Source organism: Oncorhynchus clarkii, chromosome 12, assembly GCF_045791955.1.
Source record: "Oncorhynchus clarkii lewisi isolate Uvic-CL-2024 chromosome 12, UVic_Ocla_1.0, whole genome shotgun sequence".
Taxonomy (NCBI): domain Eukaryota; kingdom Metazoa; phylum Chordata; class Actinopteri; order Salmoniformes; family Salmonidae; genus Oncorhynchus; species Oncorhynchus clarkii.
Window position 1 is genome coordinate 77,962,286 of NC_092158.1, and position 25,522 is coordinate 77,987,807.

The 25,522-nt window shown below is 41.7% G+C and overlaps 3 protein-coding genes across 7 annotated transcripts; 2 read left to right on the forward strand and 1 right to left on the reverse strand.

The window, feature by feature from the left end:
- Positions 1 to 747: 747 nt before the first annotated feature.
- On the reverse strand, positions 748 to 12,138 carry LOC139421379 (N-acetylmuramoyl-L-alanine amidase-like). Its single transcript, XM_071172215.1, has 6 exons — positions 12,049 to 12,138; positions 8,027 to 8,161; positions 5,025 to 5,870; positions 4,593 to 4,803; positions 1,262 to 1,556; positions 748 to 833 (listed from the first exon to the last, which is right to left on the reverse strand). Exons 2-6 carry the CDS (start codon positions 8,136 to 8,138, stop codon positions 819 to 821), a joined length of 1,479 nt encoding a protein of 492 aa, XP_071028316.1. The 5' UTR covers positions 8,139 to 8,161; positions 12,049 to 12,138; the 3' UTR covers positions 748 to 818.
- LOC139421380 (trafficking protein particle complex subunit 5-like) lies at positions 8,774 to 11,030 on the forward strand. 5 transcript variants are annotated; one of them, XM_071172219.1, is made up of 4 exons: positions 8,777 to 8,843; positions 9,149 to 9,301; positions 9,560 to 9,847; positions 9,969 to 11,030. In XM_071172219.1, exons 3-4 carry the CDS (start codon positions 9,578 to 9,580, stop codon positions 10,263 to 10,265), a joined length of 567 nt encoding a protein of 188 aa, XP_071028320.1. In that variant the 5' UTR covers positions 8,777 to 8,843; positions 9,149 to 9,301; positions 9,560 to 9,577; the 3' UTR covers positions 10,266 to 11,030. The 5 variants fall into 5 exon arrangements, with proteins under 5 accessions (XP_071028317.1, XP_071028320.1, XP_071028319.1 ...); XM_071172218.1 differs by having other exon boundaries at positions 8,782 to 8,843; positions 9,575 to 9,847; XM_071172220.1 differs by lacking the exon at positions 9,149 to 9,301 and having other exon boundaries at positions 8,786 to 8,843; positions 9,575 to 9,847; positions 9,969 to 10,271; positions 10,311 to 10,344.
- Positions 11,338 to 25,522, forward strand: LOC139421378 (mucolipin-1-like). The gene is made up of 14 exons (XM_071172214.1): positions 11,338 to 11,548; positions 17,455 to 17,693; positions 17,791 to 17,952; positions 18,163 to 18,319; positions 19,344 to 19,425; positions 19,685 to 19,781; positions 20,338 to 20,437; positions 20,605 to 20,711; positions 22,440 to 22,589; positions 22,699 to 22,800; positions 22,936 to 23,058; positions 23,193 to 23,399; positions 23,632 to 23,770; positions 23,862 to 25,522. Exons 1-13 carry the CDS (start codon positions 11,509 to 11,511, stop codon positions 23,761 to 23,763), a joined length of 1,698 nt encoding a protein of 565 aa, XP_071028315.1. The 5' UTR covers positions 11,338 to 11,508; the 3' UTR covers positions 23,764 to 23,770; positions 23,862 to 25,522.

Consider the following 25,522-nt stretch of genomic DNA (forward strand, 5'->3'; position numbering starts at 1 on the left):
CTTGACCACGGATAGCTTGATGCAGTGATAGACAGCAGAAAAGAGTTTGGAGCAAACGTTCAAGTTCAACCTCTGCAGTCAAGTTCAAGTTGATTGCATTGCACTGGAAAAGTGGAATGGTAAAATGTGTGTGTGTGTGATTTTACACACTAGTATTTTTTAGCATTTATGATTCAACATGATAAACAGAACAATATCACAAATAGTGTACTAAAATGTGAAAAGCCTTGTTCATGTCTTTTACATTTAAATTTTATTTTATTTTTTACAGTAGGTGACACTAGTGAGCTGCCTGTGACCAACAATCAGATTATGTACTAAACCTATGACTACGTAGACTTATGAAGACCTAGCTTTCAGCCCATTTACTGAATTATAGAATTCCTCACATCACAAACTGCATCAAATTGTGTATTATGCCCAAAGGGGCAGGGTTAGAGCGTTGGTCCAGTAAGAGGTTGCTGGTTCAAATACCAGCACCGAAAGGTGAAATAATCTGTTGCTGTGCCCTTGAGCAAGGCACTTAATCCTAATTGCTCCAGGTGCGCTGTACAACTCCCTGCGGGTGTCTCACCAAGATGACCAGGTGTACGCAATGAAAAAGCAATAAAAGCTGTCAATTGATTGATTGGTGCCGACGCAAAACTGACAACATAATTTCCTGACCTATTCAGATCAGCTCTATCAGAGCAACTATCAGAAAGTCATATATAACAGATGTTGATTAAAAAAAAGGCAAACACTGGAGCCATTTTAGAAATTAAATATTTATTCTCTGATATTGGTCAAGATTAAACACTCCACTTTTCACATTATCTTCAGTTTTGAACCTCCTGGGGAAAATGGAAAGAATGAAAGTAAGTTTGTGGAGAGATAAGACCAGTAGACATGAAATAACAAAAACACATAGGCCTATTCATTGTTAATAACTGCCTAATATCCCCCACATATACATGTACACACAGATGTAGGCTCTTAATTTGAGTCAGTTTGCTACAGCAGGAAAATAATCCAGCAGCAACAGGAAATTTAAATTATTATGTGGATTATAATTAATATAAATTATTTTAGAGGTTGATACATTTTTTGCAATGAAAAATCAAGTCTGAAATTTCAAAGTGGAAACTGCAAACTTCAGAAGCATTTTTAAACCTCAAATACACTCCATGTTTTAAATGTCCTGCATTGCAGGAAAGTTATCCTCCAACAGGGTGATCAAATTAAGATCCTACATCTGTACATACTGCACACACTCTCTTACCCCAAAGTGCTCCCAGCCTGTGATCTCTGAGTAGAAGGCGTCTCCAGGACAGGAAGTCTTAACCAGCTGTCTGTGGCCATACAGGGTGAAGTTGCCGACCAGTCGCCCGCCTCCCACAGCACAGGATGCCAGACGATCTCTCACCAGCTCCATGGTCTGCTCCGATGGCAAGCTGGAGGTGTAGTCACCGATGAATGACACCCCATAGCCCTTGGAGTTGTAGCCCTTAGTGTGGGCCCCTTGCCAGTGCCACCCACGCCCCTCATAGAGGTACCCGTCAGAGCCTGCCACAAAGCTGGAGGCAAACATCGGCAAGGGATGAGTCATTCATCATCAAGTCACATTTTGCTTGGTAAACAACAATTCCCAGAATTGGACAGCTAATTTCTAACCTCTAATTATGAGAGCGACACACACACACACACATACTGTATACTCAAACTTGACACATTACATAAGCATTGTGGTTTGTGAGGAGGCTGTGTTGTGTCCAACTGTACAGCTCCTTCAGAAAGTATTCACATCCCTTTACTTTTTCCACATTGTTGTGTTGCAGCCTGAATTTTACATTTATTAAATTTAGATTTTGTGTCACTGGTCAACACACTTAACCCTATAATGTCAAAGTGAAATTATGTTTTTAGACGTCAAAATGAATGTCAAAATGAATTAATAATGAAAAGCTAATATGTCTTGAGTCAATAAGTATTAAACCCCTTTGTTATGGTAAGCCTAAATCAATTTAGGAGTAAAAATTTGCTTAACAAATCATATAATACGGTGCATGGACTCACTCCGTGTGCAATAATAGTGTTTAAACTCTGTAACTGTTTTAAAATCACCATTGGCCTCATGATTAAATCCCTGAATGGTTTCCTTCCTCTCTGGCAACTGAGTTAAGAAGGACGCCTGTATCTTTGTAATGACTGGGTGTATTGGCACACCATCCAAAGTGAAACTAATAACTTACCATGCTCAAATGGATATTCAATGTCTGCTTTTTTGTTTAGTTTTATCCATCTACCAATAGGTGCCCTTCTTTGTGAGGCATTGGAAAACCTTCCTGGTCTTTGTGGTTGAATCTGTTTTTGACATTCACTGCTCGACTGAGGGACCTTATACAGTAGATAATTGTATGTGTGGGCCAGGTTACAGAGAGAGATGAAGTAGTCATTCAAAACTCATGTTAAAACTTCTTCGGGGTCAGTGTCCTGTCCACGGGACGGTTGAGCTAACGTACAGTAGGCTAATGCAAATAGCATTTGGTTGTAAGTAACAAGAACATTTCCCAGGACATAGACATATCTGATATTTGCAGAAAGCTTACATTCTTGTTGATCTAACTGCACTGTCCAATTTACAGTAGCTATTACAGTGAAAGAATACCATGCTATTGTTTGAGGAGAGTGCACAATTTTGAACATGAAAAATTATTAATAAACAAATTAGGCACATTTGGGCAGTCTTGATACAAAATTTTGAACATAAATACAATGGTTCATTGGATCAGTCTAAAACTTTGCGTATGCTCTGCTGCCATCTAGTGGCCAAAATCTAAATTGCACCTGGTCTGGAATAATACATTATGGCCTTTCTCTTGCATTTCAAAGATGATGTTACAAAAAAATACAAAAGAATGTTTGTTTTTTTCTTTGTATTATCTTTTACCACATCTATTGTGTTATATTCTCCTACATTCCTTTCACATTTCCACAAACTTCAAAGTATTTCCTCTCAAATGATACAAAGAATATGCATATCCTTGCTTCAGGGCCTGAGGTACAGGCAGTTAGATTAGAATATGTCATTTTTGTCAAAAATTTAAAAAAAGGGGCGGATCCTTAAGAGGTTTAATGGCTGTGATAGGAGAAAACTGAGGATGGATCAACAACAATGTAGTTACTCCACAATACTAAAATAAATGAGAGAGTGAAAAGAAGGAAGCCTGTACAGAATAAAAAATATTAGAAAACATGCATCCACATTGTCACGACTTCCGCCGACGTTGGTCCCTAACCTTGTTCGGCTTTCTAGTCACCACCGATCCATGTTTCATTTTCGTTTTGTTTTGTGTTCATTATACACACCTGGTTTCCATTCCATAATCAATGTTCCTTATTTAACCCTCTGGCTTCCCTTTCTGTTTTGTGCGTGATTGTCATTGTCATGTGGTTTCGTTATTTTGTGCTCTGGATATTTGTGTTTTTCCTTGTTGGAACATTGCTTCATTTTTGAGTAAATTCTCTGATTATTACTCAGTTATGTTTGGGGCAAATCCAACTCAACACATTACTAAGTAACACTCTTCATATTTTCAAGCATGGTCGGTGGCTGCATCATGTTATGGGTATGCTTGTCATTGCCAAGGACTGAGGAGTTTTTTTTAGGATGAAAAATAATGGAATAGATCCTAGAGGAAAACCTGGTTCAGTCTCCTGAGAGACTACTGAGACACTGGGAGACAAATTCACCATTCAGCTGGACAATAACCTAAAACACAAGGCCAAATATAAACTCACGTTGCTTACCAAGACGACACTGAGTGACCTAGTTACAGTTTTGAGTTAAATTGGCTTGAAAATCTGTCATTACTTTAAAATGACTGTCTAGCAATGATCAACAACCAACTTGACAGAGCTTGAAGATAAAAACATTTTTTTTTAAGTGCAAATAGTGTACAATCCAGATGTGCAAAGCTCTTAGTGTCACGCCTGCTCCCACTCCCTGGCGCTCAAAGGCACCAGGCTCCCCAGCATTATGCACTCCTGCCACCATCATTATGGACACCTGTCTTCCCCCTGTCACGTGCATAAGCGATTATTGGACTCACCTGGACTCAATCACCTCTGTCATTACCTCCCCTATATCTGTCTGGTTCCCTGCTCTGTTCCCTGCTTCAGCATTAATTGTCATTTGTCGTTTTGTACCTGTGTGCTGACGCTGTTCTTGTCTTGGTCTTTGTCTGTTTCCTGATTAAATGTTGAATCCCTGTACCTGCTTCTCATCTCCGGAGTCGGTCCTTACACTTAGAGACTTACCCAGAAAGACTCACAGTTGTAATCACTGCCAAAGGTGATGGTGTGAATACTTATGGAAATTAGATATATTTGTATTTAATTTTTTATACATTTGCAAACATTTCTATAAAAACATTTTCACTTTGTCATTATGGGGTATTGTGTGTAGATGGGTGAGATTGTTTTATTTATTTAATTCCTTTTGAATTGCTGTAACACAACCGGGGCTGTAACACAACTAAATGTGTAATAAGTCAAGGGGTAAGAATACTTTCTGAAGGCACTATATCCTAAGACCTGTGTACTACACATACCTGTATCCAATATCGTCCCAGCCCCGGTCATCCTGGTGAAAGCGTTGCATGGACCTCATGTCTGCAGAACACTGCTGAAAGGTGAGACAAGGCTGGCCAGGCTGGAATGTGTGGTGGATGTACATGAACGAGAGGGGGAGTGACAGGGGGGTGGGAGTGCCCCGATATGGTGCAGCCCCCCACTGACACCGTGGGATAATAGCTGGACAGTCTAGAGGTAGGGCGATCCAGAGAGATATTGAGTTTTAACATGTTTATCCACTCCTTTTTTCAACAATAACACCATGTCTCAATTATTGTTACCATTTGTGCTTTCTTGGATCAAAGTCAAAATTATTCCAATCAATGTTTACCTGTCCTTTTTTAGCTTTCCCTGCACTACAGTAACTCTCTGTATCTCCACTGTCTCCCTCTGCAGTGGGGTTTACTTACCCATGTATCTGTGGACAAACTCCTTTATTCCTTCCCTCACCACAGCTGTCAGCTCTTCCTTTTCCTGTGCCAACATCGTGGAGTGGTCGATCAGTCTCCTCTGAAGGACCAGGGATCTCACCACCTGCCTCTGCAGGAGGGGGGGCCTGGCCAGTTCTCTGAAGTTCTCCCTGCGTAGGTGGCTGATCAGACGAGGAGCAGCATCCAGTCCTTCCCCCTCAAGACGATGACAGTAGTACCTCCTCAGTAGGCTGCTCAGCTTGAGAGGACGCTGGGACTGAGCTGAGACCTCAATCCCCAGAATCACACCATCCATACCGCCGTTAACCAGGGCATCGGTGGCGAGGGAGGGCTTGTCGGAGAGGGTGAAGACCTGAGGCGAGGTCACGTCATCCCAGCAGCCATCAGGGCCCAGGCGTTGGGAGAGGAGAGAGCTGTGGAAGCGCTGGAAGGACAGACCCAAGTTCCTAGCCAAAGTGAGGGGGTACAGGCCACGGACCCGACACCTCGTCTTAGACACTAGCCCAGCTTCAATACCCAGGAGAACTGGGCTCATATCAACCGTGGTGCCATCAGCAGTAAGGACAACCCCTTCCTCTCTACCTCTCTCTGTCACCTTGTGGCGCATAGCCCTGACAATGAAATCTGAGAGATTGGAGTCCATGACTGGTGCCTCTGAGGTGCTGTCCTCCCTGATAGTGCCCAAGAAGTGCTGCATGAACTCATCTCTGAGACCGGCTGCCCTGCGCAGGCCTCTCAACACATTTACAGGCTCCAGTCCAGGGTTACTGTCTTCTACCTGCTCCAACACTCTGATGAAGTCGTCCATATGCTGGGAGGACGTGACTGAAATCAGAAAACACACTCGTTTACATTTGATAATATTCAGCATCGCTTTTCTATAAACAAAAACGACATACTGTTCTGTAATGCACCCTATATTGCATAAAATAGCATTTTCTTGCAACTTTATTTATTTATATTATTTATTTCACCTTTATTTAACCAGGTAGGCAAGTTGAGAACAAGTTCTCATTTACAATTGCGACCTGGCCAAGATAAAGCAAAGCAGTTCGACACATACAACAACACAGAGTTACACATGGAGTAAAACAAACATACAGTCAATAATACAGTAGAAAAATAAGTCTATATACAATGTGAGCAAATGAGGTGAGATAAGGGAGGTAAAGGCAATAAATAGGCCATGGTGGTGAAGTAAATACAATATAGCAATTAAACACTGGAATGGTAGATCTGCGGTGGAAGAATGTGCAAAGTAGAGATAGAAATAATGGGGTGCAAAGGAGCAAAATAAAAAAAATACAGTAGGGGGAGAGGTAGTTGTTTGGGCTAAATTATACATGGGCTATGTACAGGTGCAGTAATCTGTGAGCTGCTCTGACAGCTGGTGCTTAAAGCTAGTGAGGGAGATAAATGTTTCCAGTTTCAGAGATTTTTGTAGTTCGTTCCAGTCATTGGCAACAGCGAACTGGAAGGAGAGGCGGCCAAAGGAAGAATTGGTTTTGGGGTGAACAGAGAGATATACCTGCTGGAGCGCGTGCTACAGGTGGGTGTTGCTATGGTGACCAGCAAGCTGAGATAAGGGGGGACTTTACCTAGCAGGGTCTTGTAGATGACCAGGAGCCAGTGGTTTGGCGACGAGTATGAAGAGGGCCAGCCAACGATAGTGTCCAGGTCGCAGTGTTGGGTAGTATATGGGGCTTTGGTGACAAAACGGATGGCACTGTGATAGACTGCATCCAATTTATTGAGTAGGGTATTGGAAGCTATTTTGTAAATGACATCGCCGAAGTCGAGGATCGGTAGGATGGTCAGTTTTACAAGGGTATGTTTGGCAGCATGAGTGAAGGATGCTTTGTTGCGAAATAGGAAGCCAATTCTAGATTTAACTTTGGATTGGAAATGTTTGATGTGAGTCTGGAAGGAGAGTTTACAGTCTAACCAGACACCTAGGTATTTGTAGTTGTCTACATATTCTAGGTCAGAACCGTCCAGAGTAGTGATGTTGGACGGGCGGGCAGGTGCAGGCAGCGATCGGTTGAAGAACATGCATTTAGTTTTACTTGTATTTAAGAGCAATTGGAGGCCACGAAGGAGAGTTGTATGGCATTGAAGCTCGTCTGGAGGGTTATTAACACAGTGTCCAAAGAAGAGCCAGAAGTATACAGAATGGTGTCGTCTGTGTAGAGGTGGATCAGAGACTCACCAGCAGCAAGAGCGATATCATTGATGTATACAGAGAAGAGAGTCGGTCCAAGAATTGAACCCTGTGGCACCCCCATAGAGACTGCCAGAGGTCCGGACAACAGACCCTCCGATTTGACACACTGAACTCTATCAGAGAAGTAGTTGGTGAACCAGGCGAGGCAATAATTTGAGAAACCAAGGCTATCGAGTCTGCCGATGAGGATGTGGTGATTGACAGAGTCGAAAGCCTTGGCCAGGTCAATGAATACACCTGCACAGTATTGTTTCTTATCGATGGCATTTAAGATATCGTTTAGGATATTGAGCGTGGCTGAGGTGCACCCATGACCAGCTCTGAAACCAGATTGCATAGCGGAGAAGGTATGGTGAGATTCGAAATGGTCGGTAATCTGTTTGTTGACTTGGCTTTCGAAGAGCTTAGAACGGCAGGGTAGGATAGATATAGGTCTGTAGCAGTTTGGGTCTAGAGGCAGGGTAGGATAGATATAGGTCTGTAGCAGTTTGGGTCAAGAGTGTCCCCTTTGAAGAGGGGGATGACTGCAGCTGCTTTCCAATCTTTGGGAAACTCAGATGAGACAAAAGAGAGGTTGAACAGGCTAGTAATAGGGGTTGCAACAATTCCGGCAGATCATTTTAGAAAGAAAGGGTCTTCCTCTAAGTAACTGTAATGCATTTCCATGCTGACTTTCTTGCTCTCTCTCGAAAAGAGTTTGACTGGTCACGACCTTTAAATAAATAGGAGAAAAGTGAACACAAACAGATTGAGTTACCTTTGGTATCAGTGTGAGCACTGACCAAGACCACAAGAAGGGTCAGACACCATTTCCAGTGCGGTTCCATTGGAGAAATCATTGAGTCTTCAACGCCCTGTGCTCCTGACATGTATTATGCATGGCATCGCCTACCTTGAAACATTTATAGGAAGGAAAACACATCAAGTGGATTATGCAACCACTGTACAAACAGATACGGTGCTGATTAATTTGAGCCATTCATTGAGGGACATGGTGTGGGAAATTGGCAACTGTTAGGTAAGTGTGTTTGTCCTTCTGGCTCAAGGTCTTTCTGAATTTAAATGTTTAAATGTTTACCTTATTGCCTTACACCACTGTCACTATTACAACCTTTAGGTCGGCAATTTATTTTCCCCCCTTCTCCTCAAGTACTTTGCATAGACTGTTGTTTCATAATATCTAAATATTAAACAATATTCTGTTTAAAACTACTGTACAGCAGCATCACATTGTGTGTTGTGTTTAGGTAACAGTCTCTATTTAATAATTGAAAGGTCTGTGACGCATGAGAAGGCAAGCATGTTCTTGTTTCTTTTCCAAATGGCCCTGGAAATACACAGCAAGAACTCAAACTTAAAGGAATATTTATTTAAACCATGCAATTGACATTAGGACATCTTGCATTTTTAAAAACTTTTTCAAGGCATATAATTTAGATTACACATGTGGCAACCGCTAAATGTCAGATGAGCACATGCACTGCTGATGATAGATTAGTGCTTTACTAGAACAAGACACGTGACCAGAACAGGAAGTCACCAACACCGCAGCAGGCTGAAAACATTGAAATACGGTACGGGGTTTTAGGTCCTTATATAAGAATAATGAATTAACTAAATAAATATGTTTAGCTTGTTAACAGTGTGAATAACTTTTGGCTTTTTTGTCGTCGAGTGAGTTCGCTAGCTTGCTTGCCAATTTTAGCTAGCTAAATTAGCACTAGCTAGCAGCTACATTAGCTGGCTAGTTATGCTAGCATCCAATATACTTTATCTTCCCCTTTCATCTGCGCTAGCAGCCACTGTTGTTTTTCCAATGCAGTTAGCTCCTCCTAATTCACGGAATCGTCGTTGACTAATTTCTGCATATGTACTGCAGGTAAAGATTTCCGCAGCCCGCGCATGCGCCGAAGCTGGCCCTCTTGAGGCGCGGCTACCTGAATCCCAAAACAACCCCCATAAGCCGTACTCCTTTCACCTGATTTATGCGCGAGGCACGTGACTACACAGCGAGCTGTGACGAATTCTAGAGGTGTGAGCCATACTTCCGCCCTAGGCACTTGTTAAGATCTAAAAAATAAATACTACTCAGATACTAACTTGTTAAGAAGGATAGGTAAACATTGTGGTTGAAGATCCTGCCCTCTAGGCTAGTTGAAAGTGTTGCCAGTTATCTATCTATAGCTAATCCTCTCAGATCTTCGCCTGCCTAGGGTAGTGGTGAGGGGTTGATTTGGAATTGAGAGGGCTAGCATATTATCACTTCAGGCTATTTTACTTCTATTTACAGATCATTATCTTTCAGAAAATGGACACTCGGTTCACGAGAGGAAAGTCAAACATCCTGGAACGGCCTCTAACCCGTCCCAAGACTGAAGTCAGTGTGAGTGCCTTTGCACTGCTCTTCTCTGAGATGGTGCAGTATTGCCAGAGCCGCGTGTACTCTGTGTCCGAGCTCCAGCAACGCTTGGCAGACCTGGGTCAGAGCGTTGGCGCCAGTATGCTGGACGTACTGGTGCTGAGGGAGAAGAATGGGAAGAGGGAGACCAAGGTGCTTAACATACTGCTCTTCGTCAAGGTACGTGCTTGCATGGGCTCAAGATAGATAAGTTCATATGTAACAGTCTGATAAGGTGTAACACTTGTCATTATGCCCATGCATAAGTACATGTCTATAATTTTCAATTTGCTTCATATAGGTGTCAGTATGGAAAGCCATCTTCGGTAAGGAGGCAGACAAGCTGGAGCAGGCCAACGATGACGACAAGACCTACTACATCATAGAGAAGGAGCCACTGATCAACGCTTACATCTCTGTGCCCAAGGAGAACAGCACACTAAACTGTGCTGCATTCACCGCTGGCATCGTAGAGGCCATTCTCACACACAGTGGCTTCCCTGCCAAGGTCACAGCCCACTGGCACAAGGGCACCACGCTCATGATCAAGTTTGATGAAGCTGTGATAGCCAGAGACAAGGCCCTGGATGGCAGATAGATGATAGTGTTGGTGTACACATGCTAGAATAAGAGAATGATGAAGTTGATCATCATTCTCACTAGGTCTCAATATGCTCTGCCGTGTGAACGAGCCAGTAATGTGAGATTTGGACTGAGTGAGTTAGTGGTCTGTCTGTAGACAAGTCTGCATAGGAGTAGTTGAGTTGTGAATATACAGTATATTGAGAAGTGAAAGAGGATGTCTATATCACCACATGAGAGAGAGTAAATATGAATGAATGATTATAATGTTAATCCCAATTCTGAGCTATTATATTTATTTGGTCCAAGGAGAGTTCATATGAGACAACATTTATAAAGGTCAATGTTTCTTGTGAATCTCCTCAGTCAGTCAACCCTTATCTAATGACTGCATAGGACATCATCTCTTGTTTTTGATATCTCAAGACATTTCTGAATCACACAAAGGACCAACACATTGAAAATATGGACTGCAGTATAATATACCAATATGTGCAATGGTTTACCCTCCAACTGAGTTCAACGTGGTGAAATTAAAGACTGTTCCCTAAACAAATTACATGTTAAGCTATTATTCAAAATGTGAAAGTTATCAGTGGTCCTTTCCACAGAACATTATGTTGGCAAAAATGTAATGACTCAGGGGTTTGTAGGTGTAGTTTTATTTTACACCTTTATTTGTTTATATCTAGACATGTTTGAAATACGTTTACTGTTTATCACCGTGTGTAAGCATTTGAGCAATTAACTGATATTAAAAGACTTGCTGAGTAATTCTAAAGATCCGGTGATCATATGAGGAAAATCGATGAATCCAGGGGTGTGTTCAATTTGTTTGAACGTTTGATACGTTCAACAATTTGTACTTAACATTTACATTTTAGTCATTTAGCAAACGCTTTCTCTAAATTTCTTGTACGTTTTTGAACATAGTGTGACGTACATTTGCTCCGTACCGGAGTGTAGCTTGAATAAATTAGTGACATTTAACTATCAATGCAATGGTTGGGGCTAATGGGGGTTGACAAACGCTATCACGAATTAGATATTTTGAGACCAATGACCATTTTCCAGACATGTCACATGGTGATTGTCATGTGAGCATTGGAAGCTGCGGCTTTGTGATTGTCAGGAGAGCGCAGCGTCCCTATTCTCTTGTAATTTGTTTCCTCAATGTTTAGCTTTCTGACAGTCCTAAAGTATAATTTCTTAAATTGTATTATTCGTAGGAATTCATTCATGTCCTGCAAAGCATCGCCATGGCATCAACGAACTGTAACTGCATCCAAGACGGTACAGGTTGGTCATGTACTTCAATGTATCAGTCTAAACCAACATTTTTTAAGTTAACCAGCATATACCAAACTCGGTCCTCGGGACCACAAGGGGTGTACGTTTTGTTTTTTGCCCTAACACTACAAAATTATTAAAGCTTGATGTTTAATTATTGATGATTTGAATCAGCTGCACCCCTTGGGGTCCCGAGGACCGAGTTTGGTAAACCTAAAGGTGTATAAAATAACTATTTTCATAAGGATGCATGTCATCTGTGAGTGCCCGGCATCGCAATATGATCATAATAGGCTAATTGTATATCAATAATGCTTCCATTGCTGTATCATACATAGCCCAAGAATATAACGTCACTAAATGTTATTTTCAGAGGAGAATTGAGTCTGACAGCCAAATAATCCATTTTAACGTGAATCGATCCTCAATTGCGATACGGTTCTAGAAACATTAAGCTTTCTACTTTCATATCACGAAAATAATTTCACAAATGCAAAATATACACTTACTGTACACTGTTTTAACAGTTTCAACCAGCAGTATTTTTCAGTTTCAACACGTTTGTGGCGTCCTTGTTCCCGCACAGGTGTTCATGAGACGCAGATAGCTCATTAGCACAGGTAGTCGCCTCCGACTTCCGTAAATAAACCGAGGTAAAATTGGCATACATAACATCTATAAAATTCCGTTTAAGCTAACGTTACATAAATCAATAACGTTTTCACTGATTATGACAATCATCAAACTAGGTATGATTTATTCTGTAAATGTCTAGTGTACACTTACAACCTTTGCTTTGAGTAGAAATTCCAGTTTTGATTTGATAGAAATACATACATTCTCAAATATTGCATTTTAAAGATGAAGAAATCAATAACTAATTCAGTGATTGTCGCAGAAAAGTGAAAATATGCGTTTATTTGCAATAACTGTAAAGAAATGTTAATTTAAAGTGCAATTTGTTCTATATAAAGTTAGACAATGTTTACATAAAGTTGTACAATGTTTACCATGTTAAATTGTATGCCAAATCAATGTTTGTATTTTTAGTGCAACAGTTCCACATTTTAAAGTAGTTACAAGACACAACAGTCATTTATTTATACGTCTCTAATTTAACAGCAAAGAGGCCCCTTCAATTATTTTCTATTTTGGCTTTGTTGAAGTCCTTCTTTGTCATCCCCAGACAAGCTGAATGGTACCATCTCAGTGGTCACTTTATTAGGTACAACCCCTTTTGCATCAGGAACAGCGTGAATTTAAAACTGTTGATGAAACTGGGAAAGAAGATTTTTGCAACTCTGCCTAGAAGGCAGAGGACTTGTGAGGCATCTGTTTCTCAAACTAGACACTCAAATGTACTTGTCCTCTTGCTCAGTTTTGCATCTGGGCCTCCCACTCCTCTTTCTATTCTGGTTAGGGCAAATTTGCGCTGTTCTGTGACGGCAGTAGTACACAGCGTTGTATGAGATCTCTAGTTTCTTGGCAATTTCTCGCATGGAATAGCCTTCATTTGTCAGACCAAGAATAGACTGACGAGTTTCAGAAGAAAGTTCTTTGTTTCTGGTCATTTTGAGCCTGTAATCGAATCCACAAATGCTGATGCTCCAGATACTCAACTATTCTAAAGAAGGCCAGTTTTGTTGCTTCTTTAACCAGAACAACATTTTTCAGCTGTGCTAACATAATTGCAAAACGGTTTTCTAGTGAACAATTAGCTAACACAACGTGCCATTGGAACACAGGAGTGATGGTTGCTGATAATTGGCCGCTGTATGCCTATGTAGATATTCCATTAACAATCAGCCGTTTCCAGCTACAATAGTAATTTACAACATTAACAATGTCTACATTGTATTTCTGATCAATTTTATGTTATTTTAATGGACAAAAAAAATGAATTTGCGCCTCCCGGGTGGCGCAGTGGTTAAGGGCGCTATACTGCAGCGCCAGCTGTGCCATCAGAGTCCTGGGTTCGCGCCCAGGCTCTGTCGTAACCGGCCGCGACCGGGAGGTCCGTGGGGCGACGCACAATTGGCCTAGCGTCGCCCGGGTTAGGGAGGGCTTGGTCGGTAGGGGTGTCCTTGTCTCATCGCGCACCAGCGACTCCTGTGGCGGGCTGGGCGCAGTGTACGCTAGCCAAGGTGGCCAGGTGCACGGTGTTTCCTCCGGCGCATTGGTGCGGCTGGCTTCCGGGTTGGATGTGCGCTGTGTTAAAGAAGCAGCGGCTTGGTTGGTTGTGTATCGGAGGACGCATGACTTTCAACCTTCGTCTCTCCCGAGCCCGTACGGGAGTTGTAGCGATGAGACAAGATAGTAGCTACTACAACAATTGGATACTACGAAAAAGGGGTAAAAAAAAATAAATGAATTTGCTTTTCTTTCAAAAACAAGGAAATGTCTAAGTGACCCCAAAAATGTTAACGGTAGTGTATGTTATGGTTCACTCTTAGTCTTCCTTACAGTATCTCCACTGTGGAATGTCCATGTTGATCCTCTTGGTTGTCTTGGTCCTCTTGATCCATCCACCTGTCGTCTTTGTTAGTCAGGCCTGACCCCTTCATCCTGTAGTTTCTTCCTGTAATTTAATTTAATATGACTGAAGATGCAGAATTTTATGCCAGGCCCCTTCTAATAGGGTATAATAGACTCGTTAGAACTTTGACCACATGCCCTATATACGGATTACATGCCATCTATCAAATCAAAACTGGAATTTTTACTCAAAACAGAAGTTGTAAAAGTATGCTAGACATTTATAGAATAAATCATACCTAGTTTGATGATTCTGTGACAATTGGTGAATTAGTTATTGATTTTTACCATCTTAAATGGCTTCTGTTGACTGTCCGCCGGCTATCCGCCGGCTGTCCGTTGGCTGTCTGAATATAAAACCAACTTTACCTCAGTCGAAAACAAGCACTTTAACATGGAAATATGGCAGAGTGGGAACCCTGTAAAGATGTATTAATTTAACTTGTTTGTTTTTGGAAAATTATTTGTTGATATGGAAATGAAGTTCCATGTTTCCAAAACCCTGTCCCTTGCAAGTCATATTTGCTTTTAGAAAGAGCTTCAGGGCTCTGTCAGAGCCTTGGACCGCCCCAGCAAACAAACGTTCCCACAACTTTAGAGAAGTTAAGTCTCTTTAGTTCATGAACTAACTTTTCCATAGGGATGTTCCCGTGATGTGCAAGGAATGTTTCCAAGAGACCATCTCCCTTAATGTCAAATGTAACTTGGTTGCCATGCTCTCCAGAATTTGAGATATTAACGTTCTCGAAACGTTCCATAAACATTGGGCTCCCGAGTGGCGCAGCATTCTAAGGCACTGCATCTCAGGGCTAGAGGCGTCACTACAGACCTTGGTTCGATCCAGGCCTGTATCACAACCGGCGGTGATCGGGAGTCCCATATGGCGGTGCACAATTGGCCCAGCGTCGTCCGTGTTTGGCCGGGGTAGGCTGTCATTGTAAAATAAAAATGTGTTCTTAACTGACTTGCCTAGTTAAACAAATGATTGTGTCCAGTTTTTTGAAGGTTAGGAGAATATTCCATCGATTTTTCTCCAAACATACACAGAACATGGTTGCCATGTTGTCAGAACATAAGTTAATGTTCTAGACGAGTGTCATGGGAACGTTTCAAGAACGTTTCTGTATCAGTTGTCAGGACATCGTCTGATAATTTACAGAGCTTTAATAGTGGTTTAATGTTGGTGGGGCATGTTAACCTGTTTTAATGATATTCCTGAATCACTATGATCAATAAAAATACAAAAAATTATTGTGTACTTTTTAACAGAGGTGATATTTACTTCAAATTGCAGTCGCCCTATTGCTTAAGCCTATCAAATTGTTTCATCTATATAAATGCTAGATGAAGGAGGGGTTAGGGTTTTTTCTGGACAGGGCCTATTGGCCTAACTATACTGGCCCATTAAGCACATGCCCAAGAGATATCATTATTGGGACAGTGGTTAGGGCATTTGTCATTGGTAATGGAGACCTGGGTTCCAGACCTGCTAGGAGAGTCACCCTACTTTCTAATTCTTAGCAATATACACTGAGTGTACAAAACATTAGGAACACTATGATATGATCCTCATATTCAGTTGCACCTGCTTCTGCCCTCGGAACAGTCTCAGTTCGTTTGGGCATGGACTCTACAGGGATGCTGGAACATTTTGACTCCAATGCTTCCCACAGTTGTGTCAAGGTGAGTGGATGTCCTTTGGGTGGTGGACCATTTTTGATGCACACGGGAAACTGTTGAGCGTGGAAAAACCCAGCAGCTTTGCAGTTCTTGACACTCAACCAGTGCACCTGGCATCTACTACCATACCCTGTTCAAAGGCACTTAAATCTTTTGTCTTGCACATGAATGTCAAAAATAAAATCCATGTCCATGTTGATTTGAGATGCAGGTGAGGAGACAACAGGTGTAGGCCTTTGAGTGAAATGCTTACTTACAAGCCCTTAACCAACAATGCTTTAAGAAGTTAAGAAAAAATAATAAGTGATAAGTAAATTGAAAATAAAAGTAACATAGTTAAACAGCTGCAGTAAAATAACAAGTGTTGCTATATACAGGGGGTAACGGTACAGAGTCAATGTGCGGGGGCACCGGTTAGTTGGTCTAATTGAGGTAATATGTACATGCAGGTAGAGTTAAAGTGACTATGCATAGATTATAAACAGAGAGTAGCAGCAGCGTAAAAAGAGGGGTCTGGGTAGCCCATCTACACTGATTTGAAGTAGAGTTAACAGGTGACATCAATAATGGATCATAACTTCCACCTGGTCAGTCTGTCATGGAAAGAGCAGGTGTTCCTAATGTTTTTCATGCTCCGTGTATGTTACTGTCATTATTTGACAAGTTACAACACACCTACAGTATAGTTGGGCCCTTTCCTGTCCGTAAAAAACCCTACCCCCTCCTCCCTAGGCACTTGTGTAGATCTGAAACAACTTGATAGGTGTAAGGCTGGAAGTAATTGGGTGAATGCACTTTGAGGTATATCTCAGCTCTGTTAAAAGTACACTCAGGAATTTCTTTATTGATCATAGAGATTCAGGAAAACAGGTTAACATGCCTAACCAACATTAGGCAACTACACTGAAACCCCTTAAAATGCAGAAATAAGTAGCCCCAAATCAGTGATGAGACTAGTCAGATTAACCAATACAGGTATTTCAGTTTATAAAAAAATGGAGACCTTATTTATATAACTATTCAAACCCTTTGCTATGAGACTTGAAATTGAGCTCAGGTGCATCCTGTTTCCATTGATCATCCTTGAGATGTTTCTCCAACTTGATCAGAGTCCACCTATGGTAAATGAAATTGATTGGACATGATTTGACACACCATATATATACGGTCCCATAGTTGGCAGTTCATGTCAGAGCAAAAATCAGGCTGAAGGAATCGCCCGTACAGCTCGCGACAGGTTTGTGTCGAGGCATAGATCTGGGGAAGGGTACCAAAACATTTCTGCAGCATTGAAGGTCCCCAAGAACACAGTAGCCTCCATCATTCTTAAATTGGAATACAGGAATACTTATGTAAATGGGATTTTTTTTATTTTATACATTTACAAAATGTTTTTGCTTTGTCAATATGGGTTATTTTGGGTAGATTGAGGGGGAAAAAAACAATTTAATCAATTTTAGAATAAGGCTAACATAACAATGTGGGAAAAGTCAAGGGGTCTCTACTTTCTTATTGAATGGGCTATATCATACCTACAGATTCAATGCATGCTTGAATTACATAATTATAGTAAAATTATACCACATCACTTTCCCGCTTCCTCTTTTTCAGCAGCAATATCAAGCTATGAGTGCTCTTTTCAATTATGCCTTCCCTATGTTGTATGTAGAAACTCATGTCTGTCATTGATTCTCGCTCAGAGAAGGATGAGCTGTTCTCGCCTGTGAGCAGCTACAGGTCCGATGACCTCAGTGGCAGGAACCCCCGGGTCACCGGTCTGGTAGGCTCAGAGCTCAGGCAACAGCAGCAGGAGGAGGAGGCACTGCAGAGGAAGCTCAAGTACTTTTTCATGAGCCCCTGTGACAAGTACCACGCCAAGGGCCGCAAGCCCTTTAAACTGGTCCTGCAGCTGCTCAAGATCCTCATTGTCACTGTACAGGTTAGCCTTTACTGAACTGAAGAATTGGTATTCATGATGGGGCTTCTGTTGATTTTCATTGTTTTAACTTTTAATCCCCTGTCACTCCCTTCTCTAGTTAGTCCTGTTTGGCTTGAGTAACCAGATGGTGGTGACATTCAAGGAAGAGAACACAGCATCCTTCAAACACCTTTTCCTTAAAGACTACCGGGATGGCTCTTCAATGGCAATCCACACACAGAGTGAACTCTATAGCCATATTTATTATGCTGTAGATCAGGTACTAGTATCTCAGTACGCAACACTAAACAGAGACCTGCAGATGAGTGACTTCTCAACCCTCTCATTGTGTTCTATGTAAAGCCTTGTGTTATTGCTGTGTTTTTAAATGATCTTTTGTCTTCCTTGTCTGTCTATATGATGTCTTGCTATTAGTATAACTGTATGTTACCTATTCCATTCATCATCCTTTCTATTTTCTTTTCCTCAGTTCCTGGCTCTACCACAGACATCAGTGGGGCGGTATGCATATGTGTGGGGTGAGGGTGTGAATGAGAGTGCCCTCTCTCTGTGCCAGCGGTACTACAAGAGGGGCATCATCGACCCCATCAACGACACCTTTGACATCGACCCCGAAGTTATCACCGGTACCCTGGCTGCATTATCCTTTTTTCCCCTGTTCATTAATATATCAATCAAATTCCCCCTCCAAGTATTTCACATCAATCTGTCGGTCTTGTTTTTTTTAATCCACTGCCAGTTGTCTTTGGCCCGTTAGGAAGTAACTGTTAGTGAGTCAAAGCTCCACATATGGCAAGATTTGCCCTCTAACCGTGCCCTACTTTCAGTGCTGAGAATAGATCCTGTCCATAAAAGCATTAACCATATAAGTGCTATTTCCACTAACATCAGCAAAATAATAGAGAGCTGGCCAAATGGACGTCTTCTATTCGATCCACCTGCTGATTTCACAGAGATAGTTAGTTAGCACACCGTTTTTTATGTGTTTTGGCAACGGACCATTGTTTGAAATGTTATCAAAAGCAGTTGAGTCAAGGTTGGCAACTAAACAGAAGTAGTTAAGATAACCTTGTATTTCAAAATGTTGAAGTTGTGAAAGTATTTTCCATTGGCTTTGGAAATAAAGTGAATAACAGAATATTTGCAAGTGTCAAATGTACACTGGGTGTAGAAAATATTAGGAAGACCAGCTCTTTCCATGACAGACTGACCGGGGGAATCCAGGTGAAGCTATGATCTCTTATTGATGTTACTTGTTTAATCCACTTCAAGCAGTGTAGATGAAGGGGAGGATAAATGGATTGTGTATGTGTACCATTCAGAGGGTGAATGGGCAAGACAAAAGATTGAAGTGCCTTTGAACGGGGTATGGTAGTAGGTGCCAAGCACACCGGTTTGTGTCAAGAACTGCAACGCTGCTGGGTTTTTCCATGCTCAACAGTTTACCGTGTGTATCAAGAATGATCCACCACCCAAAGGACATCTAGCCAACGTGACACAGCTAGGGGGGGGGCAACACAATATTAGGAAGTTGTTCCTAATGTTTGGTATACTCAGTGTATATGGTTCTGGAAATAAATCTTCTGGATTTCTGTTTTTGTTCCTACTCTCTCTCAACTTGCTTTTATTCCATCCTTCTGTCTTTTTCAGATTGCATTGGTGTAGACCCACTACCAGACCCCCCTCCTCCTGATTACAGTGACTACAAGAACTTTATTCTCCAGTTTCACAAGTGAGACACACAATGGTCTCCCTTGCTCCCTCTCACCCTTTTATTCTTGCATGCAATTTCTCATAGGGTTTTGAATCCCATTTTTGTAATTTTGTCAGTCCTTATGTTAATATATTGCTTATGGTAATGCTTATGTAACTCGAGTTGTTTCAGCATTACATATCAACATGGAACATTACTGGATAATATCTCTTCTCTATTGAGATTACATGCATTCCTCTTACTGGATCTTGTCTCTTGTCTTCTTCTTGGTCTCCAGACTGATCAATGTGACCATTCAGTTCCAGCTGAAGGCAATAAACATCCAGACCATCATCAACAATGAGATCCCTGACTGCTACACCTTTGCTATTATGGTGAAATGACGTACCAATTTCCCCTGAACAGCCCAGTTTCCCTTATATGCATTTCAATTGTGGCCGCCACACATGTTTTAAGTGTCAACATAAGCGTGTAAATACAGATATAATGTATGTAGAATATATATGTATAACGGCGCAATATATTTAAAAATAAGATCATCTTTGAGAACTAACAATCACCAAAAAGAAACTAGGCAGTCATGGCATGTGGCCCCCACTGATTTTGTTATAATTTGAGTCACTTCGATGGCATAAGAACACAGCATAAACCATGGCGAAATATGTAGAATTGGAGGAAATTAGCTTTAAAACAGCAAAATTGTCTCCGCAGCCAAGAGGAGGGCCTCTAAAACCACGCCATTGGCCATGCCCACTAGCACGCCACACCCCTTCACCCAAATTTGCCACCTCTGCTGAAGAAATTCCTAGGGGAAGCACTGCTGCCCCATACAGCCCACTGTATCTTAGACAGCCTACTGTATCTTAGCTGTTATAAAGCCAGGGTTTGTGTTGTAGCTACGTTTAGTGTGTGTATTGTGGTTGCTGTCAGGTTGTCCTGGATAACAAGGCTCACAGCGGCAGAGTGAAGATCAGCCTGCTCAACCATGCCTCCATCAAGAAGTGCAAAGACCCCAATGTGTGGGGACATGGTGAGAGAGCGTGGGATGGGGGGGTACTGACATTTTTGATGGGGAGGTAAAGCTTGAGATTGATTCACTTCTTTCCTGCTGTTCCTTAGTGGCTGTTTGCCTCTTCCTTCCCTTCACTCCCTAGCTTAATTAATTCAAACACCCCTTCTCTCTTCTTCCTCCAATAGCGGAGAACTATGCACGGGAGGCTTTTGACTTGCTGGTGGCCATAGTGTGTCTGCTGTCCCTGCTGCTGTGTGGTCGCTCCATCCTCAGAGGAGTCATCCTACAACATGTAAGACCAAGGCTGAGCCCCCAAAGTCTAAAACGTTGTTACATTGTAATTATTTGAACAAAAATATAAATTCAACAATGGGATGGCACATTGCTGCAGAATGCTGTGGAGTCATGCTGGTTAAGTGTGCCTTGAATTCTAAATAAATCACAGACAGTGTCCCCAGCAAAGCACCCCCACACCACCACCTCCATGCTTCACGGTTGGAACCACACATGTGGAGATCATCCGATCACCTACTCTGCGTCTCACAAAGACACGGCTGGACCAAAAATCTCAAATTTGTACTCCTCAGACCAAAGGACATATTTCCACCATTGCTTGTTTATTGGCCCAAGCAAGTCGCTGCTTCTTTTTCATGTCCTTCAGTAGTGGTTTCTTTGCAGCAATTCGACCATGAAGGCCTGATTTCACGGAGTCACCTCAACATCAAATGTTCAGAGATGTCTCTTACTTTAATTCTGTGAAGCATTTATTTGGGCTGCGATTTTTGAGATGCAGTTAACTCGAATGAATTTATCCTCTGCAGCAAGGATAACTCTGTCTTTTCCTGTGGCTGTCCTCATGAGAGCCAGTTTCATCATAGTGCTTGATGGTTTTTGCGACTGCACTTGAAGAAACGTTTAAGTTCTTGACGTTTTCCGCATTGACTGACCTTCATGTCTTAAAGTAATGATAGACTGTTTCTCTTTGTGTAGTTGAGCTGTTCTTGCCATAATATGGGCTTGGTCTTTTACCAAATAGGGCTATCTTCTGTGTACCACCCTACCTTGTCACCACACAACTGATTGGCTCAAACGCATTAAGAAGGAAAGAAATTCCACAAATGAACTTTTAACAATGCACACCTGTTCATTGAAATGCATTCCAGGTGACTGACTACCTCATGAAGCTGCTTGAGAGAATGCCAAGAGTGTTCAAAACTATCATCAAGGCAAAGGCTTGCTACTTTGAAGAATTTCAAATATAAAATATATTCAGATTTGTCTAACACTTAAAAAAAAATTTTTTGGTTACTACATGATTCCATATGTGTTATTTCATAGTTTTGATGTTGTCACTATTATTATACAATGTAGAAAATAGTAAAAATAAAGAAAAACCCTGGAATGAGTAGGTCAACTTGCGACCCCATTTTCACATCAATCAAATGAATTTATGAAGCCCTTTTTACATCAGCCGATGTCACAAAGTGCTATACAGAAACCCAGCCTAAAACCACAAACGGCAAGCAATGCCGATGTAGAAGCACGGTGGCTAGGAAAAACTCCCAAGAAAGGCCGGAACCTAGGAAGAAACCTAGAGAGGAACCAGGCTCTGAGGGTTGGCCAGTCCTCTTCTGGCTGTGCCAGGTGGAGATTATAACAGTACATGGCCAAGTTGTTAAAATGTTCATAAATGACCAGCAGGGTCAAATAATAATAATCACAGTGGTTGTGCAACAGGTCAGCACCTCCGGAGTAAATGTCAGTTGGCTTTTCATAGCTGATCATTCTGAGTTAGAGACAGCAGGTGTGGTAGAGCGAGCGAGTCGAAAACAGCAGATCTGGAACAAGGTAGCACGTACGGTGAACAGGTTAAGGTTCCTTAGCCACAGGCAGAACAGTTGAAACTGGAGCACGACCAGGTGGACTGGGGACAGCAAGGCCATATCAGGCGACCTAGTTTGGGAACCGCTGGTATATTCTGTTCATTTGTCTGTCCCGTCTCTCTGTGTGTTTCTGACAGGAGTATGTCCAGTTCTTCAGACACAGACTGAATCACAGTGTGTGCTGGGCAGACAGGATGGAGTTCATTAATGGCTGGTTCATCCTGCTCATCATCAGTGACCTGCTCACCATCACCGGCAGCTTCATCAAGATTGGCATAGAGTCCAAGGTAATACAGAACAATGCATTGCTTTTAGTTTCATATCTTTCCAGGCCTGCGCCAGTCCCCCCACCGTTAGAATTAGACAGCAAATAATATAATTGACTCTGTCCTTCAGAACATGTCGTTGTATGATGTGTGTGGGATTCTGCTCGGTACCTCCACTCTGCTGGTGTGGGTGGGAGTCCTCCGCTACCTCAGTTTCTTCCAGAAGTACAATGTGAGTGAGTCACACAAAAATGCACACATTGACATTTAAGTGAATGGCTTTCTGAGGAGATTTTGCATCACTTGCCACCTTTTTATTTTTCCATGTGTAAATCAGTCTTACGTTTTCTCTTTTCCTCATTCTCAGATCCTGATTGTGACGCTGCGGGGTGCCTTCCCTAATGTAATCCGCTTCTGCCTCTGCGTAGCTGTCATATACCTGGGTTATTGCTTCTGTGGCTGGATCGTGCTGGGTCCTTACCATACCAAGGTATTTGATCATGGACAGGACGCACACTCATGTATTTGTGTATTGTTAATGAATAATAAAAATATCACAAATTGCTGAAACTGTGAAAAATAAATGTGTTCTAATACACCAACTCATCCTCTCTGTCCCCACAGTTCCGCTCTCTGTCCATGGTGTCAGAGTGCCTGTTTTCTCTGATCAACGGGGACGATATGTTTGTGACGTTTGCTGAGATGCAGAAGAGTGGCACGCTGGTGTGGGTGTTCAGCCAGGTCTACCTCTACACCTTCATCTCCCTCTTCATCTACATGGTGCTCTCCCTCTTCATTGCTCTCATCACCGGAGCCTACGATGCCATCATGGTACTGTGGGAGGGGAGGGATGAAGGATGAGGGGACTGATAGAAGGGGAGGATGAGGGATGGTGGGTGGAATGAGTGAATGGAGAAATGCAGGACAGATGATTTAGTGACACTAAAATAAAATATGGAGTGTTGTTGAGTGCAATATGGGGACAAAGGGTGCAATGTACAGGAAGTAGGATGGAAGAGGATTCTTTACAGTAGTTTTATCAAAGCACTCTGTCTCTCTACAGGCCCAAACCCAGGAGCCGATGCACATCACAGACCTGCATGCTTTCATAGCAGAGTGTACTGATACACCTTGCTCTGGAAAGTTCAGTGGCCCAGAGGCATCCTCCTGTTCATTCTTCTGCTGCTGTGACTGAAGAGAGAGTGAGTATGTTCGTGTGTGTGGGTCATTCAGGGTTTGATGTTTTTGTAATCTCAATTCCATTGACATAGATTGGTCATTTCTCCATTTCAGATCCACCAGTGGGAGGATGTCTTCTAGGTGATATGACCTTAGACTACACTGTCCTCTGTAGGATGTGCCACGTCGGTGCATTTAAATTCAGACTGGTACAGTATGTTACTAACTGCTGTAGATTGCACATTAATATTTAACAAGCCAGTTCATTGGGTTTTTATAGCTAACAAGTTACATTCATATGGCTAGCACATTCTGCTAGCTAATTCATGACTGTAATACAGCAATATAGCTAGCTGTCCTTTCAGAGAGAACTGATTTTGCACAACGTACTGTATATCTGAATGTTTTACTTAATAGGAGTTGTATTTATGCTGCAGTTTTGATTTATATTGTTGATAAGCCTTTGTTGAATTGGGTCTGCATGACCCTATGACTGAGGGACGGCAATGGTTTAATTGTGCTTTACTGTGCCTGGGGGACCCTGAACGTTAGGATTGTCCTTTGAATTATGTTTATGACAGAGACACACACTAACAGACAGGCTGAAACGTGCACACCGTTATGTACTGTTTTTTTAGGGAAGGCTACTCACTCTTTGGTCCTTTATTCCCTTCTCCTCCTCTGGATGGGATGACGACATGTTCAAGGACAGGACCTGCAGCCGTAGTTAGTCATCAATATGTATGAAGCCTTTGGTGTAAAGAGACAGGTGATGCTGACAGCTGACAGCTATAGTGGGTTTTATAGTGCACCCTACAGAATCCATATTGCTGAGGAAAAGCCACATTTTTTTTTTTAACAATGCTAAATGTTTTAACCACCCTTATTAATTATTTTGTTGGATGACTGTTGCATCTGACTGAAATACAAGGGATTATTTTATGAGAGATGTCTGACATTGTTATATTGAATTCAGTGGTCATTTATTGAATCTCTCTCCGGTCAAATTCATTCTGCAAACCAGTATGTGGTTCAAATCATGATTCACTGAAGGAAATGGACTGAATTATCATATTGTATCTGTTTTATTTGAAAAATCTTTTGAAGTGATGTAATTTCATTGTATGAAATGTTATGAAAGCTTATAGTGATGTTCATTAGGTGACAAAAGGACTCTAATTGCACAAGATTCGTAAGCGATCAAAAGGAAGGGAAGAGTTGGACAAATAGAGAAATCATTGATGCCTACCCAGAATGCACTGTGTCTGGTGAAGTTGTTCTTCCCATTACATGTTTTCCAAAAATGATTTATTCAAGTATGTGTTGATGACCATTCTTTGAATGTTTTTACTTAGTACATTTTATCTTGCTTGAGATGATCAGGTATGCATATACGATGAGTTGTGATGACAGAACATGAAGCGGTGCTAAATGTCTCATGACATGCAGCACAGTGGCGCAGAAGATTACATGGAAGGGTAGTAGTACTGTATTTCTTAACTACATGTGCTTTATACTCTGCTAATATGATCATTTCTGATTGTTTTACTTTTTCTTTTAAAAATGTTGTGGTTAGTTCGACTGATACTATTAATTTTAGTATGGCCAAATTGCTCAACGTCTACATTTTGGATGAGCGTCTGGATGAGCGTTGTGCATATTTTTTTGTTACTTTTTTTTAAAGCCGTTCTCCTTTCATGCACTTTTCATTCAGTACATTGCATTCCTCTGTCTATTTCCAGTAAACCACCTCCAATTAAAACTATTGAAAAGCA

Excerpts from the sequence above, each read along its gene's own strand:
- LOC139421379 (XM_071172215.1), bottom strand. The coding sequence starts at position 8,138 with ATGTCAGGAGCACAGGGCGTTGAAGACTCAATGATTTCTCCAATGGAA. Across the intron at positions 5,871-8,026 it reads TGCTCACACTGATACCAAAG|TCACGTCCTCCCAGCATATG; the intron begins GTAACTCAATCT and ends TTCTGATTTCAG. Across the intron at positions 4,804-5,024 it reads GTTTGTCCACAGATACATGG|ACTGTCCAGCTATTATCCCA; the intron begins GTAAGTAAACCC and ends CCCTACCTCTAG.
- LOC139421378 (XM_071172214.1), top strand. The coding sequence starts at position 11,509 with ATGGCATCAACGAACTGTAACTGCATCCAAGACGGTACAG. Across the intron at positions 18,320-19,343 it reads CGACCCCGAAGTTATCACCG|ATTGCATTGGTGTAGACCCA; the intron begins GTACCCTGGCTG and ends TGTCTTTTTCAG. Across the intron at positions 20,712-22,439 it reads GAGGAGTCATCCTACAACAT|GAGTATGTCCAGTTCTTCAG; the intron begins GTAAGACCAAGG and ends TGTTTCTGACAG.
- LOC139421380 (XM_071172216.1), top strand. The coding sequence starts at position 9,578 with ATGGACACTCGGTTCACGAGAGGAAAGTCAAACATCCTGGAACGGCCT. Across the intron at positions 9,848-9,968 it reads ACATACTGCTCTTCGTCAAG|GTGTCAGTATGGAAAGCCAT; the intron begins GTACGTGCTTGC and ends TGCTTCATATAG.